This window comes from Gekko japonicus, unplaced genomic scaffold (assembly GCF_001447785.1).
Source record: "Gekko japonicus isolate JY-2015 unplaced genomic scaffold, Gekko_japonicus_V1.1 scaffold1146, whole genome shotgun sequence".
In the NCBI taxonomy this organism is placed as follows: domain Eukaryota; kingdom Metazoa; phylum Chordata; class Lepidosauria; order Squamata; family Gekkonidae; genus Gekko; species Gekko japonicus.
This window is the reverse complement of record NW_015173707.1, coordinates 389,370-409,975: the sequence shown is the minus strand read 5'-3', so window position 1 is coordinate 409,975 and position 20,606 is coordinate 389,370. Positions and strand designations below refer to the sequence as shown.

At 43.2% G+C, this 20,606-nt stretch overlaps 1 protein-coding gene across 1 annotated transcript in view; it reads right to left on the bottom strand.

Moving 5' to 3' along the window:
• Nucleotides 1–20,606, bottom strand: part of ROCK1 (Rho associated coiled-coil containing protein kinase 1) — a 174,688-nt gene that overhangs the window by 111,097 nt on the left and 42,985 nt on the right. The window contains exon 3 of the mRNA XM_015423306.1: nt 8,317–8,417. Coding sequence (XP_015278792.1) covers nt 8,317–8,417 — 101 coding nt within the window. The remainder of the gene's footprint in view (nt 1–8,316; nt 8,418–20,606) is intronic.

Sequence of the window (20,606 nt, the reverse complement as noted above, 5' to 3'; positions counted from 1 at the left end):
AATATACAGGGGGAATCTAAGGTGGAAAGGGGTATTTCTAGGAAAAGCTTTCAAAGCAGAAGTTAAGTAAAATAGGAAGTTGGATAGCGCATCTCACTGAGAATCCTCTTTTGGTCACTGATTATTGTCAGAGGTCATTTGTTACTGGGGATTTGTTTGTTAGGCAAGACTGACAAGAGAAGAGTACTGTGTTCAATGTTATGGTGATAGGATCAAAATGCTGAGAACAACATAGAGCCAACTATGCTTTTATGAGTAATTTCTCTCTGGATTTATCCTTTAACCTGGACTACAGCTTTCTGCTTGCCATGCTAGCTGGCCATTGTATTTCATGATTAAAATTCAGTCACACAAAGGTGACCTGCTCCTGCCTATTCTGTTGCTCAATGTGCCCTTTTGTCTTGCAAACATCAACCAAAACAATCCTCAGACAAGGGTTTGCTAGACCACCTTGAGTTTCACAGAATGGTTACAGACCAAAGGGATATAGACTAAAGTCCAAAAAAATGGAAGCAGAATGGCTATGGCAGGTCATTGGTTATGAAGCAGTAGGTCTTCAATTCTGCCTCTAGCTTCAAAGGAAAGAATGAGAGACAGTAACACATTAATGAAAGGCAAGAGAACTTGCTATGGCCTTTAAACCATAGTCTACGACATGTCACATTTGTTGCTTTGCGAGGTGTAAAGCCTTGATCTGAAGAGCACTACAAAGTCCTTTTTGTACTGAGGGAGGCAAATACTCAGCAGAAGAACAACAGTTCTATCACATGGCATCAAGCTTTCTGCCTTCCTTATAAGCTGCATTGGATATTGGATAGGTTTTGATAACAGGTAGAGCCAATGTGGTGTACAGTGAAGGACTAGGATCTGGATTACATTGATAGACTAGGATCTGGGAGACTAAGTTTCAAATACCTTTGCTGCTTTGGAAGTTTGTTGGATGACCTTGGGCTAATCACACACACTTAGCTTAACCAACCTCATAGGGTTGTTGTGAGGATAAGATAGTTGGACCAGAACCAACAGGTTGAAATTAAATCAAAAGGGTTTGCAGCTAAACATCAGGAAGAACCTCCTGACATAGCGGTTCGTCAGTGGAACAGGCTTCCTCGGGAGGTGGTGGGCTCTCCTCTTTTGGAGGTTTTTAAACAGAGGCTAGGTCTGACATCAATGCTGATTCTATGAACTTAGGTAGATCATGAGAGGGAGGGCAGGAACAACTGCATCAGTGCTTAGTTCTTGTGGCCCTTTCTTACATGCCCAGGGAAATGCTGATCACCACTTTAGGTTAAGGAAGCAATTTTTCTCCAGGCCAGTTTGGCCAGGGATCCTGGAGATTTTTTGCCATCTTCTGGGCATGGAGCAGGGTTCACTGCTCTGTGTGTGTATTTGTGAATTTCCTGCATTGTACAGGGGGTTGGATTAGATGACCCTGGAGGTCCCTTCCAACTTTATGATTCTATTATTCTCCATGTAAACTTTTTTGGGTCTCCACGGGGGAGAAAAGTAGAGCATAAATGAAGTTGGGGGGAGAGCAATCCTCTTTGGTGAAAATACACCTACTTTTACACACACATCCTAAAGGAGGACAGAAGCAAGGATGGTTTGTCCTACAAATTTTTGGTAACCTGAAAAGCACAGGGACTGCCACAAGCATATGGACACTGGAGTCTACTAGTTGGAAGACTGGATCTTTGATGGCAAATGTAAGTTGCTTGATATCTAGATCTAACAAAGAGGCCACTGGAACAAGTTGTTCTGCCTACTGAATGAATTCCTTCAGTGGGTGACAGTAACAATTGCCAGTTGAGGGGGTACTGATGGTGAAGATAAAATGTGATGGTACTGAAGTGGTAACTCAGGGGTGTCAAACATATGGCCTGTGGGCCACATCCAGCCCCTGCAAAGCCACAATCCGGTCTGAGAGCAACTGACTCTGTGCTGCTTCCTGCTTCTAACATCACAGCACCTTTCTCCCAGTCTCTCATATTTCCTGCTTCAGAGGAGAGAAAGAAAGCCTTCCCTCAATTGGCTGAGGGCTCCTCCCCCCTCCTCCTCTGGGGAGGGAGATGGAGGGGCGGGGAAAGAGAGAGAGGGGGAAAATGGCATCTCATGGGACTTTTAAGAAGACCAGCAGCGTTTTATTCCAGGTGTGTGTGTGTGTGTGTGTGTGTGTGTGTGTGTGTGTGTGAGAGAGAGAGAGAGAGAGAGAGAGAGAGAGACAGACAGACAGACAGACAGACAGACAGACAGACAGACAGACAGACAGACAGACAGACAGACAGACAGACAGACAGACAGACAGACAGACAGACAGACAGACAGACAGACAGACAGACAGACAGACAGACAGACAGACAGACAGACAGACAGACAGACAGACAGACAGACAGACAGACAGACAGACAGACAGACAGACAGACAGACACCTGTATTTAAGACCAAAAATGCTTTATCCCAGGTATATGCTTTTGTGTGCAAGCACACTTTTTCTTTAACGTGTGAAGAGCCCTCTGGCCATCATCTATTGGATTAGCAAAGAAAGTAGGTAGCATGACAGGCTGGGACAAGTGAAAAGCCGACACGATCTTAGATAAAAAGTAGGGTCACCTTGTCCCTGTGAAAATGGTGTATGGAGGGTCGGCTCAAATCCAATCTCTTCTTCTCTTCTTTAGAGAAAAAACATTTTATTCCAGGTATAAGTGTCTGTGGGCATGCACACTTCTTCAGAGAAAGGGAGGGGGTGGGAAAGAGCCAGAAAGAGCATGCCAGAGAGAGGGGGAGAGTCCCATGGCACTTGGGAGAGATCCCCCTTTCCATTTCTAACAGATGGGGGGGCTAACAGCACAGCTTGCATTTCTTTTTAGTGAAAGGGAGCAACAGTCCAGCAGCACCTCAAAGACTAACAAAATTTGTGGCAGAGTATAAGCTTTCATGTATCATGGCTCACTTCGTCAGATACAGCTGGAATATGAGTCCATCAGTCCTTAGATCTTGGAGAGTGATGTGATTTCAGACGCCAAATGACAACATGGTAATGAGAGCAGAAACCTAGGTCTCAATTCAGACCAGTAGTTTGCATTGTCTTGAGGTTGTGATCAGTTACAATTCAGCAGTCTTTCTTTCTAATCTCCATTTGGAATTCCTTTGTAAGAGAACTGCTACTCTTAGGTCAGCAACTGAATGCCCTGGAGGATTAAAATGTCCCCCCAACTGTTTTTTGAATGTTGTGGTTTCTAATAGTAGTAGAAAGAGTAAGAGTCCAGTAGCACCTTTAAAGACTAACAAAATTGTGGTAGGGTATGTGCTTTAGTGAGTCACTTCTTCAGACTTATGTCCATTTATTCATTGCATCCTCCTGGACTGAATCCTCCTGTACCAAATTGAGACCTAGGATTCCTGTCTCATTACCAGTGCTGGTATCTCCACACCTCTATATATCACATCTAATCCAATTACGCCTGCTATTGCCATCCGGCATCTGAAATGATCTTTATAAAGTTTATATCTCCAGTACCTTGTGTTACATTTTATGGCACACATGGCCCAGCCTGACAAAGTAACATTTATGTCAGATCTGGCCCTCGTAAAAACAGGTTGCTTACCTGTAACTGATGATTTTCGAGTGGCCATCTGTGCAGTCACACACATGGGTTCTGCGCCTGCACTCAAACCCAACCTCGGAGAACTACAAGAGCTAGTCTCTGAATTTTGGCATGCTTCCTCCCCACGCTCTGGGGAGCAGACATCCACTGCACGTGTCTGAAGTGGGGAAGGAAACACTCAGTTTCTTCCAACCGCTGCTAGCAAATCCCAAGAAAAAATAGCATACCAGTGAGAGATGCCAGCAGTGGGGAAGGCTGGCAGGGTGGGTGTGACTGCACAGATGACCACTCGAAGATCATCAGTTACAGGTAAGCAACCTGTTTATCTTCTTCGTGGTCTCTGTGCAGTCCTACACGTGGGTGTTTCGCAAGCTTCACTAACAGGATGGCGGGTGCTGGCATCTCCACAGTGGAGAAGAAAATCACCACACAGTAAAAACACATAGGGATCAGATATCTATACCAGTCTACCTGATTGAAGAAGGATGTCAGCCATCAATGGAAGACAGATCAAACTACCAATTGGTCGAAGGACGCATCACGTCATGCCCGAATGTCAAGAGTATAATGCGTCACGAAAGTTGTCTGCGAGGACCACGTGGCAGCAGTGCAAATGTCCTCTAGAGGAACACCCTCAAAGAAGGCTGATGATGCAGAGACAGCTCTAGTTGAGTGAGCGTTCGGCGCGACAGATAAGGGTTGTTTTGCCAACTCATAACAGAGCCGGATAGTTGCGGTGATCCATTTTGACAGGCACTGAGAGGAGATTTTTATGTCCCAGATGGGGCTTACTGTAGGCCCATGAGTTTGGAGAGAACGGATAAAAGGAAGTACTTCTTCACCCAAAGAGTGATTAACACATGGAAAGTGGTGGCGGCTACAAGCATGGACAACTTCAAAAGGGAATTAGATAAGCATATGGAGCAGAGGTCCATCAGTGGCTATTAGCCACAAGGTATAGATAGGGACTCTGGGGCAAGTGATGCTCTGTCTTCTTGGTGCTTGGGGGGAGGTCAACAGTGGGAGGGCTTCTAATGTCCTGGCCCCACTGGCTGGTGGATCTCCTGATGGCATCTGGTATTTCTGGCCACTGTGTGACACAGAGTGTTGGACTGGATGGGCCTTTGGCCTGATCCAATATTGGCGTCTCTTATGTTCTTATGAGGATCTTGGCAAAAGGGAGACATCTTAGAAAGGCAGAAGGAGAGTGCTCTGCAGACGTCTAACGTGTGAAGAGCCCTCTGGCCATCATCTATTGGATTAGCAAAGAAAGTAGGTAGAACGACAGGCTGGGACAAGTGAAAAGCCGACACTATCTTAGATAAAAAGTAGGGTCAGTCCAAAGGACCACCTTGTCCTTGTGAAAATGGTGTATGGAGGGTCGGCTTGCAAAGGGCACAGGTCACTCACCCTCTTAGCCGAAGTGACAGCTACAAAGAACGCCGTTTTCCAAGACAGAAGGTGCAGAGGTACAGTTGCGAGAGGCTCAAACAGCTTGCCCATGAGTTTGGAGAGAACAAGATAGAAGCCCCAGGCTGGAACAAGCGGCTTGACTGGGGGATGGAGTTTCAACGTATCTTTCAAAAACAATTTAGAAATGTTATAGGAGAAAACAGTTCTTCCCTCAATAGGATCATGAAAGGCAGAAATGGCTGAGAGATGAACTTTCAATGAGGCCGGTCTGGTGAAGAGAAACAAGATAGGTGAGGATCACATGTAGGGGTGCAGTTTTGGGGTCTTCTCCCTGAATGGTAGCATAAGAAATGAAATGTCGCCACTTTGCTTGGTAGGAACGACGAGTGGCTGGTTTTCTTGCATTCAGAGCATGCTGGACCTCAAGAGGGAAGGTCAGGTCGTTATTCTTCAAGCAGTCAACTTGAGAAATCCAGGATTATGATGTTGAGAGAGCAGATCTGGTGCCGAGGGAAGACACCGACAGACTGCATGCGACAACTTCAGAAGTTGTTCAGGACGCTCCTGACCATCCTCGTCCTTCTTTGCCCCTTTTGGAGTCACCCTTGGTCTCTGCGACCACCGGGGCTCCGCCGAACCTCTCGGAGGGAGGTCAGGTTGCAGGAGGCTTGTTCGGTCGCCCCGCAAATGGCGGTGAGCAAGGTGGGACCAATTTGTCTCAAAGCAGGAGCAGGGAATGGAGCAACATGGTCGCCATGTTTGCACAACTGCGATCGCCTGTTTTTAAAGACTATGGATTTACAACATAATACACAGTAACAAAGTAATCCATGTGAGTACGCGTACTTTCAGCTACAAAATGGTTAAAGTCTTCGTTAAATGACCCCCTATGAATATCTCCAAATTGGTGAAGAAGAGAGAAAGCGGCTAGGAAGAGATCGGGAGTTAAGGACGGTTCCAAGACAGAAGTCTGAAGACCAAGGTTATTGGTCAGTGCAGCTGCTGTTGGCATTGAAAGATCCGTTGGTGTGTCGGTAGGCTCCCCCAGGGGGGCAGCAACAGTAGCTGTCAGGGGAGCCAAAGGCGTTTTTATGACAACGGGAGCATCTGGTGAACCAAATATTAGGGGCTGCTGATCCTGAGGAAGGCACACGAAGAATTCTTCCGATGGGTACTGTGAGTAAGGACGCAAGTAGAGATCTCGGTCTTGGTACGATGAGCGGGATGGAAATCTGTAACGCTCCCGGAGAGATCATGGGAGACACTCTCACAGAAATTGTGACTGACAAATACTTAGAGTAGCCCTCGTAGGGAGCTGCATCAGAAGCTGGAACATAATGGAAGCGGAGTCGGCTTCGGGATCGGGATCGGCTCCAACAGAATTAATGTTGTGGAGACATCCTCAACATCTCAACAGGATCGGCTCCAACAGAACTGATGTTGTGGAGACATCCTCAGCATCTCAACAGGTTGTGAGTGTTTGTCCTGACAAGCAGGATCAGCTTTGAGGCAGTCCGATGGCAGATAACTGCACACGGATGGAACGTGCACCTGTGTGAGGGGCTGCTATGGTGGACAAAGTCAATGACAATGTGACCACAGGGGTGGCAGCTTGCATGTCCAAGGGCGTAGATTCCAAAGGTTGCATGGAGATCAGGGTCAATTTCGGAATTGTCACAGGCGTCAGTACCAACCGGTTCTTCGACTTGTGCGATTTCTTCAGTTACAGCACATCCTGAGATGAAGCTGAGAGTCCCTTGGACTGTTTGTTGGGTTTATGCTTTGGGGGCCCCAAGGCTGAAGATGCTGCTAACTTAGCTGAATATCCCTTCGGGCACTGGGAGGCCTCTAAGAGGTGGCTCTTCAGTCTCGCAGCTCGGTTCTTTCGTGCCTGCTTTGTAAAGTTGCTACAGTGGGCACAGGAGTCCCATTTATGAGTCCTGCCCAGGGCGGTAGGTATCTTCCCCTCACAATTTCAACAGTGTTTAAAGCGATCTTCCCTTCCATGTGCCAGAGACAACGGCCAAAAGGAAGGGGGAGGGAACGACAGATGGTAAAAACTCACAAAAACCTTTCTTTTGTAGAAATTGTGACAATGATGAAGACGGTGACAATGACGAAGGAGATGGAGGAAACAGGCCTATGAGGCAGCTCAGTAGAGGGAACGCAGCAAGGTAGGTCTGACCAGTGCAGCGGTCAAAAAGTAAGTGAGTGTAAGGGTGTTTCTTTCCCCAGTCCAGACATGCGCTGTGGATGTCTGCTCCCCAGAGAGCAGGAAGGAAGCATGCCAAAATTCAGAGGCTAGCTCTTGTAGTTCTCAGAGGTCGAGCGCAGGCACAGAACCCGTGTGTGGGACTGCACAGAGACCACAAAGAAGATCAAATAAGTTTGACACCTGTGTGGTAACTGGTGTCTAAGGCGAGGTGAGCAAAGTGGCCAGCAGAACTATGAGCAAAAGGATTTGTGGTATAGCTGGAAGAGCATCAGTGGGGAATGTTCTGGTTAGCAAAGGGCCAGCAACAGGAGACAACCTGTGTTTCCATCAGCATGGGAGGTTTTAAGGCAGCCCATCAAGGGTATCCAACATCTACAAAAAAGGGTATAAAACTGGTGGGGAGATGAAGGAAAAAAGAGGAAATCCTACAAAAAGGAGAGTCTATTGTATGACTTTTTAAAGAGAAACATTCCAGCTATGCAGCTGTTGTGGCAGACAAAGCTATGAAAGGGAAGGGGCAGCCCTCTCCCTCAAGGTATGTCCTTTACCATCCCTGTCTTCAAAGTGACTCAATGTCAAAACACATTTTCAGCTCAGCTCTATAAGATTCTGAATGCAGTCTGCAGAGGTACAGGCCTTGGTGTACCTACACACAGGGACCATTAAAAAAGAATTATGCTATTTATTCATCATCTCATTTTATCCTTATCAATACTTCATCACTCATCGTTATAATGAGCTATGCTTTCTTCATTCTATGCATTGTGTTATTTCAGTAATAATACAGAGATACCCATTCTGGTTGATTTCCACACAATATTGCATTCCAGTTCTTTTTACATCAATATGTAAACCTTAATCCCATGTATGAATTTACCATAACTTCATTTTAAAAATCTATGAAAATCACAGCCATGTTGCAGAATGTTCCTATTCTGTTTCAGAAGAGGAAAAGTATTGGCATAGTGGCCACAGCAGTGTTCATTTTTTCAAAAATAACATTTTTAAAATAGCTTCTTCTTACAAAATTTCCAATTTAAAATAAAAAATGTTGCCCTATGAACATATGAAATGATAACCTACCAACTGAACTTCCCCAAATGCACCTCTGCCAATCACTTTCACTACTTCATAATCTTCAGCTTTCATACGGAGATCTCTGATTTTGTTTATTGTGTCTTTATCTGTGAAGAAAATACAAGGAAAAATTGTAGCACTAAGCATGAGCAGAAATTCTAGGCCTTAGAAGTAAATGTTCATATATGAAAAGTGTAGCAAGTATCTCATTCTATTTATATTTTGTTTGTTGCTAACTTCTTGCAACATCTGTTGCTTGTTAAATACCCAAGTTGTTTAAGATAAGAACTTGTTTCTTTTCCATCTCTCTTGTTGCAAATATCTCCTCTGCACTTATTCTTCATACCATGGCAACACATAAATGTGAATCACACAATACAATAATTTCACTACAGAGACAAATCAGGAAAGCACTTGAAATTTAAATTCACAGAAATTCATATTGGAAACGAGAGCCATGAAAGCAGAGACGATCTGCCCTCATCATAACGTACATATAATACTAATATGAATTATTAATTTATATAACTTTTTAAAAATATATATTTTATATGCCACCTTCTCCGCAAGCGGGCTCAGGCTGGTTAATATCACAACTTAATATAATACAATTTAAACAATTTAAAATAACACTTTAAAATAGAACAGAGTCATAAATACCATGTACACAGTGTTTCTTTTCCATCTCTCTTGTTGCAAATGTCTCCTCTGCACTTATTCTTCATACCATGGCAACATATAAATGTGAATCACACAATACAATAATTTCACTACAGAGACAAATCAGGAAAGCACTTGAAATTTAAATTCACAGAAATTCATATTGGAAACGAGAGCCATGAAAGCAGAGACGATCTGCCCTCATCATAAAATACATATAATACTAATATGAATTATTAATTTATATAACTTTTTAAAAATATATATTTTATATGCCACCTTCTCCGCAAGCGGGCTCAGGCTGGTTAATATCACAACTTAATATAATACAATTTAAACAATTTAAAATAACACTTTAAAAGAGAACAGAGTCATAAATACCATGTACACAGGCTGGGTCAGAAGTCAATCAGGTTAACTAAAGTGCAACAGTGGGCACCCCAGGCCACTGATGGATCATGAGGCCCGGTGGAAGAGCTTCGTCTTGCAGGCCCTGCAGAATTGCAATAGATCCCGCAGGGCCCTGATCTCATATGGGAGCTCATATGGGAGCTCATTCCACAAGGTAGGGGCCAGGGCTGAGAAAGCCCCGGCCCTGGCAGAAGTTAATCAGACCTCCCTGGGGCCAGGACTTCCGGTTTTGGTGACTCGCAAGCGGGCACGCTCCATCACAGCTCTGATGTGAGCGACCCGCAAACGTGCCGATGGGAAGGGGGCCCAAGCTGGTCTTGGGGGCCCCCAGACCCCTTGGAGGGGGATCGTAGCCTGGGGCACAAGAGGTGCCTCTCCCAAGGCGGAAGCCAAAGGATCGAGGCTCCTCTTTGTCCCAATAGGTCCCCACAGCACGGAAGTAGTATGGCATTAAGAGGCGTACACTGCCCAGAGCACACAAGTGATGTGAATCAACGAACCTCTCTATCTACTTAAATGCAAGTAAAGATGTGAGTGAATTTACGTCCCAACAAACATTCGTCAGCCAACAAACATCAGTCAAGCCGCACCGAAGTCCCAAAATAAGCGGAAGGGGGAGGGGAAAGCCTGAGTCCGAAAAGACGGAGTTAAGCGAGGGACAGAAAGAACGGCTTGTAAGAAGCGAAATTCGATTGAATGTGGTGTGTATTAACAAGAAAGTGGTAGACTATTGGACTTTTAGCGAATATTCGAACTTTTCTCTTACTATAAATAATGATGCAGCGAACAGAAAGAATGGCGGCGAAAACAAAACCTAAAATTGGAACTGCCAGCATTTCTTTTCCAGAGATTAAACTGGAAGCAACCATACACTCTCCCTAAAGGATTGTTACAGATTAGCGCCATTTCCTGGACCAGAAAACTAACTCTAACGTGGAGCTGCTGTGGTGCAAAAGGAACTTAAAGAAACCCCAGGAAGAACAGACTCTGTTCATTAAGCGAAAAGTTTCCCGATGAAACAAGCGTAAAATGAAGATGGTCTTGAGAAAGCGGAACGATCGTTGTAGATTTGTGTTATCTACTGGACCAGAAGACCAACTTTAATGTGGTGTTGTCATGCTGCAAAAGGAACTCGAAGAAACCCTGGCGAGAACAGACTATGTTCACTAAGCGAAAAGCTTCCCAACACAACAAGCAGAAAGCGAGATATGGTCCTGAGAAAGCAGAAACAACAAAGATGCAGAGCAAGAAGAAGAAGAAAGGCACAGTCCTGATACCAACTAGTTCAAGTTAGCCTTTATTGACATAAATTAACAGTACAAATTATACAATTTTAGGAAACAGTTAAAACACCTATAAAAATCTGTGACTCGATATTGTGCAATTAGAAGCTGATAAGGATGTTATATCTCTAGGAACCTTTGGCGCAGCTTTAAAACCAGACAGAGAAACTTAGCCACCTTCTCAGTGATGTCGGGACCGAGATCTTTTAAAAGTCTGTGGACCTTGAGTGCATCAGAACAATCTGCCATACTGTTTAGGATAGAATGTAGATAGATATTCCTTAAGTCCCCGTACAGATTACAATGCAGGAGAACATGTGAATGATACCAACTAGAAAAACATGGCAGAAACTGATTTAGATTTAGGGATGTTTAATATTAAACACCTAAAATCCAAAAATTAAGCTGGACTTTGATGAGAAATTGAGAGAAAAGAAATAAGAAAAATTTATTTATTTATTTATTGTTAGACTTTTACCCCGCCCTCCCACCTAGGCGACTCAAGGCGGCTTACAGTAGTTAAAAACCAGTGTAAAATTAATACAATATCAGGTCTAAAACAATACAATAAATAAAATATCAAAATACATCTTATTAAAAATAGAATGTGGTGGCCATCTGTTATAAAGTGCTAGTACTTATGTGGAACGGTCAGTGTGGCCAGAACTGTTAGAACGCTTGCCGAAACAGCTCGGTCTTTACCACTCTACAGAATTGTTGAAGATCCCGCAGAGCTCTAATTTCGTTTGGGAGCTGATTCTATAGTACCGGTGCAGCTAGGGGAAATGCCCTAGTTCTTGTTGATGTTAACTTAGCGTCCCTAGGGCCAGGGAGGACCAAGCGATTTTGTGTCTTGGATCTTGGTGCCCACGGGGGAACATACGGGGAAAGGCGGTCCCTCAAGTACACAGGCCCCAGACCTTTCAGGGCTTTAAAGGACAAAACCAGCACCTTGAAGCGTATCTGGAACGCTATTGGCAGCCAGTGCAGTGACCTCAGCACAGGTTGGATGTGTTCCCTCATGGGGAGACCCATCAGCAACCTGGCTGCGGCATTCTGCACCAGCTGCAGCTTCCGGAGTTGCCCCACGGGCAGCCCCATGTAGAGAGCATTGCAGTAATCCAGCCTCGAGGTGACCATAGCATGGATCACTGATGCCAGATCGTTGCGTTCGAGGAAGGGGACCAACTGCCTAATCAGCCGCAGGTGGTAAAAGGCTGCCTTGGCAGTGGCTGCTACCTGGGCCTCCATTGTCAAGGAAGCATCCAGGAGCACTCCCAAACTCCTGACCCTCGGAGCTGGCACCAATGGTGCTCCACCGAAGGCTGGAAAAGGGACCCCTACCCCCGTACCACTCCGGTTCAGGCATAGGACCTCCGACTTCATCAGATTCAGTTTCAGTCGACTCAGCCTAAGCCAGCCAGCTACGTCCCACAACGCTCGGTCCAGATCTTCCGGGGTAGAGCCAGACTGACCGCCCAACAACAGATAGAGCTGGGTGTCATCCGCATATTGATGACACCCTAGCCCATGTCTCTGGGCAATCTGGGCAAGGGGGCGCATATAGATGTTAAATAACATCAAAATAAATTGAGATTGTTAGTCTAATGTTTACCCTTTTCGTATAATGTTAAAGCGAAAACTACACCACAATCAATCATGTCAGAGATTGTTTGTTGTTTAGCATGATCTTCTTTTGTTATTAGTAACTCTCACATTTTGCCATTTGGAGATTTAGAGATGTATTAATTATCTCAAACTATTGTAACAAAGATCCTTGGTACTCTTTATTTTAGATTGTTCCCTTTCCCCGACCCTGTAGAGTTGTAGTTTTAGAAAGGGGGGGGAGACCTCCCTGGGGCCAGAGACTGTTAGGAGATGTTGATTTGAAGACGTCAGTGCCCTACACCAAATTCAGGTTAACAAGAGGGGACTCACAATAAAATGTTGTGTAATGTGTTGTGGCTTAGTTTAACTTGTAATCGCAGTGTAGATTTTGTGTACTGTCAGCCTCCCCTACATACAGTGTTATTCCTTCTCTCTGTTTGTCTGTCCCCTCAGCCCAGGTAAGGTGTGAGGCGACCAAAGCCTCACTCTGTCAGGAGCAGTGAAAAATGTGGAGCCTTGCTGCCACTCCCCCAACACTGCTGTCTAGTGACAGTGACAAATTTTTCATGAGATAGTGGGGACCAAGCTGGAGTATAAGCAAGTTCTTACATTAGTGTGAAGAAGTCCTTCCTTCTGAAGCCATCTAAGAAACTGGCCTGTATTGCCAAACTTGTTGCAGTGAGTTCTATAAGTTTATTGTATGTTATGCTAGGGAGGGTTTCTTGGCAGAGCAGGGATTTAAACCTGGGTCTTCCAGATCCTAATTTTATTCTCCAACCATTAGTGCTGGGAAGTGCTGTCAAATCACAGGCAACTTGTGGCAACCCGGTGGGTTTCCTAGGCAAGAGACTAACAGAACTGGTTTGCCATGACTGTCCTTCACATAGCAACCCTCGATTTCCTTGGTGGTCTCCCATTCAAGTATTAACAAAGGCGTCTTCCAGTTCCTAATTTTATTCTCCAATCATCAAGTCACAGGCAACTTATGGCAACCCTGCGGGTTTCCTAGGGAAGAGACTAACAGAGCTGGGGACCATCCTTCACATAGCAACTCTTGATTTCCTTGGTGGTCTCCCATCCAAGTACTAACAAAGGCAGACCTTGCTTAGATCCTGTGATCCAGCAGTTTTACAGCTGTTTAAAGGCAGAGCTATTTCAATGGATAGAGAAGTGGGGAGAGCAGCAAGGGGAGTGCCAAAGGTGGGGGATAGGTGGGAAGAGAGCAAGGGCAGGGGTGAGTGAATGCCAAGGATGGGTGGGTAGTGGGGTGCCAGGGGTGGGGGGTAGATAGGGAGAGCTGTAAAGGTGGGGTTACTGGAGTACCAAGGGTGGGGGGTAGGTGGGGAGAGCAGCAAGTTTGGAGGGGAATGGGAGAAAGGAGTGACATTCAGTGGCCGAAGAGGAAGTGCCAACTTCTGGAGGGGCCATGGGATGCTTTAGAAACTGCAAGCTCTGAGGTTTCATTGGGGAGTTGGGGGGGCATTTTTTGAAAGGCAGAAACTTGCGGGGAGGGGGCATTGCCCCACCTTTGCTCCCCTCTCCCTCTGGGAGTCTAAGCACCTCCTGGCAGCTTTCCCTTCTCCCATCCCGTCCCTTCCAGCCAGCCGGACCCACCTGACCCCTCAGCAGCGCCTCGCTTGATCTGGTGGTTGCCGTCCCTGCTGAGGGCACAGAGGAGCAGGCCCAGGCTGAGCGGTGGCAATGGCTGCATCTAGACCCACAGTGGAGAAAGAGGGGGCAGCAGGGAGAGCCTCAGGCACTGGCCGAGGGGATGGGGTGCAGCCTGGCTTAGCTGAGACACCTCCTTCCCTCGCGGAGTGAGGCAAAAGCAAGTGGTGTCAGTTGGCGGAGGGGTGAAGCAAGTGGGGTGGTTATAGCTGCAGTGGTTGTCCTTGCAGCTGCAGCTGCTTCTCCTGGCATTCCAAACGGCGGTGGCGGCAGCCTCCCTAGGGCTCTCCAGCACATTCTCCTGGCTTGCCCTCTACGCAGGTGCAGTGAATGCTGTTCTACTTTTGGGGCAGTTTTAACCTCCCTCTTATGTTTTTTGAAGTTTTTAGATTTTTCTGCACACACGGGGAGTGGTCCACGTGTGCAGGATAATCTCTTTTCCCTCCATGTGCCCCAGATTTGCGGGTTTAGATATCCGCACAGAGGGAGCATGTTGGGAATTAGATATATAGATGTACTACATAAGTAAACATTAGATTCAATGTTTAGTCTTTTAGCTATCTGTAATTTTTAAAAAAACTTTACCAAAACATAAATCAAAAAGGCTTGTCATTTTTAAGTAAAATAATTATACTGGTAAATAACAATAATTTACAAATTCCCAATGGTCACATATCCAATTCGAAATTTGGTAGCGTGGTTATTTTAATCCATATGGATCAACACTGGCCTGAGATTGTGCAAAAATAAGTTTCACATTTCAGCTCTGTGGCTTGCGGAGTACAACTATTAAAACAACCTTTTCTAATGAAATACTCAAAAGGAATAATATTTACTTCCTAGAATTATGGATTACATGGAAAGTCAAGAGAAGACACGGAGTCAGGTGGTTTTTTTAAAAAATTCAAAAAGCAGATAATTACTGTATATTATCTGTGTTCTTGTATTAGGGGATACAGGAAGTATTCACTATAGTTAGGAAATACAGTAAGGACAACATTCTAGAAGCCAGATAGTTTATATAGACACTTTGCACATAAAATTCCATCAAAACTCGGCTGCAAAGAATATGGAGAAGGTAAAATCATAATCATCATAAAAATAGCTGGTGTTGAATATCCATTATGTTTACAATCATTCAAAGTAGGTTCTGTGTTAGCATTCATACAATACAGATGGAAAACTAAGGTCGAGAAAATACTGGCTAGATGCCAGTGGACTCTAGTATCAAAGAATCCGTTAAAACTTTGTGGAGGGGTGTTATTTTGTGTGTATGTGCATGCGCACGCGCGCACTTACATGCCTGGAAGTCATGGTGACTTCTGGGAACCCCTACTGGGAGTTTGGATTTTTTCAGAGAGGTGGCTTGATAGCCTGACTCTGCATCCTGAGCCCTGGTATTCCTTGGAGGTCTCCCTTCCAATTACTTGCCAATTACTTAGCTTCTGAGATCTGATGATATAGGTCAGGGCCGAGAATCTATTAAAACCTGAACTGTAAACATGTGCTTTCAGTGCACTGTTTAATTTGAAGGGATTTATTTATTTTGTGTTGTGTAAAACAGTACTTTTGTCTGTCCTCAACCGCCTATCGATTTCATTCAGTGGTACCAGGTTCTTGCACTTTAAGGAAAACTCCATTGGCAATACATAATTTTACAAACCAGTCATGCCCGCCCACCCCCCAGTTTTCTAAAATAAAAATGTGTTACCACTTCATTGGAAAGGTCCTGCAACTGATGGGTCATTTTGTTTGTCATCTGTCCTCTTTTGGAGTCTCTGGTAACATTTTTGAGATCGACCAACTAGAACTATACATAGTATTCCAAATGTAGTTGCCTCATAAATTTCAATAAAGGCATTATGATGTAAGCTATTTTATAATCACTTTATCTGCTGTAGCTTCCACATAGTTTTCAACTGCAGCCCCACAGAGAGTACATGGCACTAATCTAATGTAGATATTACCAGGGAATTGACCACAATGGACAGATCTTTCTTACTCAGGACAGGCCCTAGCTGGATCATCAGCTGAAGCCGGTGGAAAGTGTCCCTGGCCACCACTGTTCTCTATTTACCCAACAGGATGCTTGGGTCCAGACTTCAAACTCACTCTTTTATGGGAAACGCAACCCCATACAAGAGACACCTCAAGTCCTGAATCAGTCCTTTGGGCTGCCAGTACTACCTCTGTCTTGTTGGGATTAAGCTGCACTTTACTGGCCCTCATCCAACCCAAAACTGCCTCCAGGCATGTCATGACTGGAAATTTTACTTAGGAACCTTTGGTGGGGGGCTGTATTAATAGCTTTAATACAAAATGCCTGTTATGTCAACCACTATGCACATGATTTTTGACATTCACAAAGAACTGTAAAAAGTTATTCAGGTAGGAGTTCCCATTTCAGAGGCCATGCTGACTATTTGTCAGTAGTGGTTGTCCTTCCATATATTTAATAATTCTACTTTTTAATGATGTTTTTCACTAATTTTCAAGAAACAAAGACTGAGGCTGCTAATTTCCTCTGCCTTCTTAATTTTTTTTAAAAGAACATTTAATATGTTGGCTATTTTCTAGTCCTCTAGAAAGCAGACCAAATTTAATGATGCAGATAATCTGAGTACTTTAAAAATTCCTCAGTGTAAGCCATCCAAACACAGTAACTGGTTTGTATGAAATTTGTCAGTTAACCCTAGCATGTCATTTCTTATCATGTGTACTTAATTATTTTTAGTCATAGGTATGTCCAAGATTTTTCACTGTGAAGACAGATGCACAGAGTTCATGCAGTTTATCTGCAGACTCCCTATTTTCCTTTAGCATTATATTCTCATCTAATGATTCAATGGCTTTTCTCACTGGTTTCAGAAAAACACGTTACTTAAAAATATATATACTCTGCCTCTCAATCAAAAGTTTCAGAATTCTTTTAGCAAATTAGCAGTGAAAGATATTAAGAAAAATAACAAAAATACCTATTGTGCACTTGCTCCAAAGTCCAATCTCATCAGATCAAAGAAGCAAAGCAGGCTTGGCACTGGTTAGTATTTGGATGGGAGACCACCAACAAATACCAGGGTCATGACACAGAGGAAGACAATGACAAACCACTTCTGAACAGCTCTTGCCTTGAAAATCCTACAGGGTGTGATTTTAAGGCACTTTCCACCACCAACAAAAATACAGGATTTTTGAAATTCTCAGAAATTTGTCAGCCCCAAAACATCACGTGTGCATGAAAATATCACAATGAAAGGCACTGGGCCACCTGACCACTAGAATCCACATAACAAAATTCATTACTGGGTATACTTGGACATGGGCAATTAAGGAAACAGAGATGCTTGAAAATTCTTGTAAATGTTTGGCCATCAATTGTTGCTGTACTTCTGCTAATTTTGGTATACCACACTGTCTTTTTAGAAGAGTTTTCAAGCCTCTTGAAACCCTTATATAGTCTTAATAACTATTTGTAGGTTAATCTCATTCTATGGCAACAAGAATGAAAACACATATTATGGAAAGGAGGTGTGGTCATTCCCGTGTGAAAGATTTTGCTTTTAATTTTGGCAGTACACGTCAGCATGTATAAGTACTGCACAAAATTTTAACAAAATCCATTACTATCATGCAACTGAACAAAGTTTGAGTCCAGTGGCACCTTTAAAAACAACAAAGTTTTATTCAAGGTATAAGCTTTCATGTGCACGCACACTTCTTCAGATACAATGAAATGGAAGTTACCAGTCCATACATATAGGTAGAAGGTGAGCAGTAAATTAGCATACAACACAATTAAGATGTTTAACCAATTCAAGGACCAAACAGGAATAAACAAGCTTAGCTTATATGGTTACCATTTGTTTGGGTTTAATTCTAACATGGCTACTACCTGAATCAATCTATCATGCAACTGTTTGTGGATTATGGTGGCCGTTAGAGATAGCATTTTCCTATTTTCCTCATTTGGACAAGGCTCCTATTTTTAAAGGGTAATCTGCTAGACTTGTTTTTTTTCTTAATTATATTTATTAACCATGGAGGCAATTATTAATCCCTTTCCTAGTTTTGTGGCATACATTCCATCTAATCATTTGTTACAGTGGTTATTGATTGTCCCATTCGTGTTCCTTCTAAATGCCCTGATTTTTTTTAGAAGTTTCTTCTTTTGAAATCCAATATACTTGGATTGGACTCAATGGACAACTTTCCACTTACATTATTGAATATGACTACTACAGACAAAAAAATAGGTTTGAAAGCTAGCAATACTCCTCTATCTATGGGATAAAGTAATGGAATGGATGGAATCTAATAACAGCAAATTGGCTTCAGATTACAGTCTAATTTATCTTCTCTTCCATTCAGCCGAAAAATATACTTCACTTTTGGAAGGAGTTCTTTATGTAGCCTCATGGAACTTAAGGGAGCATTTGACAGCATCTCTAGATCAAGACTTTGGAACAAATAGCTCTGACATGGATAGCCCAGGCAGGCCTGATCTCGGAAGCTAAGCAGGTTCAATTCTGGCAAGTACTTGGATGGGAGACCTCCTTGGAATACCAGCAGTAGGGAAGCAGGGGCAGGCTTTATTCGGCCACCTCTCTGAATATCCTCCAGACGGGTGAGTCACCAGAGGTCACTATGATTTCCAGGTGAACACACACATGCACGTATGAAAAATACCCCCCAAAATAAATAAATAAAAAGGCTTTGGCCAAATTATGGAAATCCACTATGGATAGACAATTACTGTGGGTGATAGAAAATCTTCATATTGGCCAGAGTACTCATGTCCATTGCAGCACAGAAAGAGGTCTCTCTAAAAGCCTTTCTGTTGACAAGGTAGGGGTGCTTGTTATCTCAGTTCTTATTTAACTTATACTTAAATTATTTATCCAGGTCCCTTGACAAAAACTGTCACCCTCCTTGTCTAGCTGGCCTAGAGATCCCACTCCTATTTTATGCTGACAATGCAGTTCTGCTGTCCCACTGTCCAAAGACTATTGAACACATTTGCCATTAACTGACATTTTGAAGAACTAGAAATCAATTATGGTAAATGTAAAGTACTCCTCTTTCAGAACAAATGGACCCTTCCCTTATACTGATGGTTTACTGATAATGTTAGAATCCAACAAGTGAAGGAATTTACATATCTGGGAATAGTTTTCACATATAATTTGAGTTAGTCCTCTCATCAAAAAGCCATGCTGAAGAAAACAGGACCTTATACTGAAGGCATCCTAAACTTTTTTTAGGTACCACAGAGGATGACATATACCAGGGAAATTCCTTCTAAATGCCCTGATTACCAGGGAAATTCAAGTTTTTAATATGAAAATTGTCCCTGTCTTATTTATTTATTTCCTGCCTTACCCCACAAGCAGGCTCAGAGCAGGTCACAAAATGTCAGTTGAGCACATAATATATGAAGACATTAAAAGCAAATAATTTAAACAAAGCAGTTTGGTGTAGTGGTTAAGTGTGCGGACTCTAATCTGGGAGAACCGGGTTTGATTCCCCACTCCTCCACTTGTGCCTGCTGGATGACCTTGGGCAAGACACAGTTCTGACAAGAGCTGTCCTTGAAATGGCAGTTCTCAAAAGAGCTCTCTCACCCACACCTACCTCACAGTGTGTCTGTTGTGGGGAGGGGAAGGGAAAGGAGTTTGTAAACCGCTCTGAGACTCTGAGTGAAGGGCAGGGTATAAATCCATTCTTTTCTTCTTCTTCAAAAGTAAAACCATTTAAATAAAGCAACTATAAAATGACATATAAGACTCAAGTTCACAATCACAATAAGATGACAATTATTCAAACAGTTCATGGTGCCACCTAGAAGATGCTAGACCGGATGGTAATTAATAGCAACCAATTTACCAGTAACACTCTGTGTTTTGTTGTTGTTTTTTTAAATCCCCGGAGGGATATTTTTCATTATTTTTTAATAAGACTACAAAACTACAAAGAAAATATAAGGGAAGGGGATTACATCTAAGGATAAAGGATAGATAACCACACTACACTAAAAACCCAAGAGGAGGAGATCATATCCATGTTAATCTGTTATTAATAAAAGTGTTAGTACAACAATATACTTGTAGAGTTCTTGTTTGTCTCAGCTTCAATGTTAGTATGTTAGTTGTTGTGAGAGAACTTTCTGAGCATCTGCTTATTATTTGCTTCAAAAGGCAATTTTCAGAGTCCTTCTGCCTTTACTTCGATTTTCTGTCTCTGAAATCACATGTAACTTTCATTGCGCCTGCACCCGTTTCTACAGCAGAGTCCTCATCCATTCCAGAGGTAGCGGAGTCACTTGATTTCAATTCATCATCTTTGGATTCTTCCTCCAATCCCAACTTGCATCTCAAAAATTCTTTGGCTTTAAAAATGGAGTCAATCTTTTCTCTTTTGTCGTTGATTTTAAAAGATGACACCCTCTGGGATCGCCCACCTGTACGAAATTCCATTGGTTTGAAGAAAAGAAATTAAGTCCTTATAGCTTTTCCTCTTTTGGCGAATTTCAAATGGAATGTCTTTTAAAGTTTTAATGTTTATATTCCCCATTTTCAGTGGAGTTGCTGAGGTCGCTTTTAAAATAGCATCTCTGGACTGTCTTATTGAGAATCTGACAACAATTTCTCCAGGCAGGCTATTTTTTTT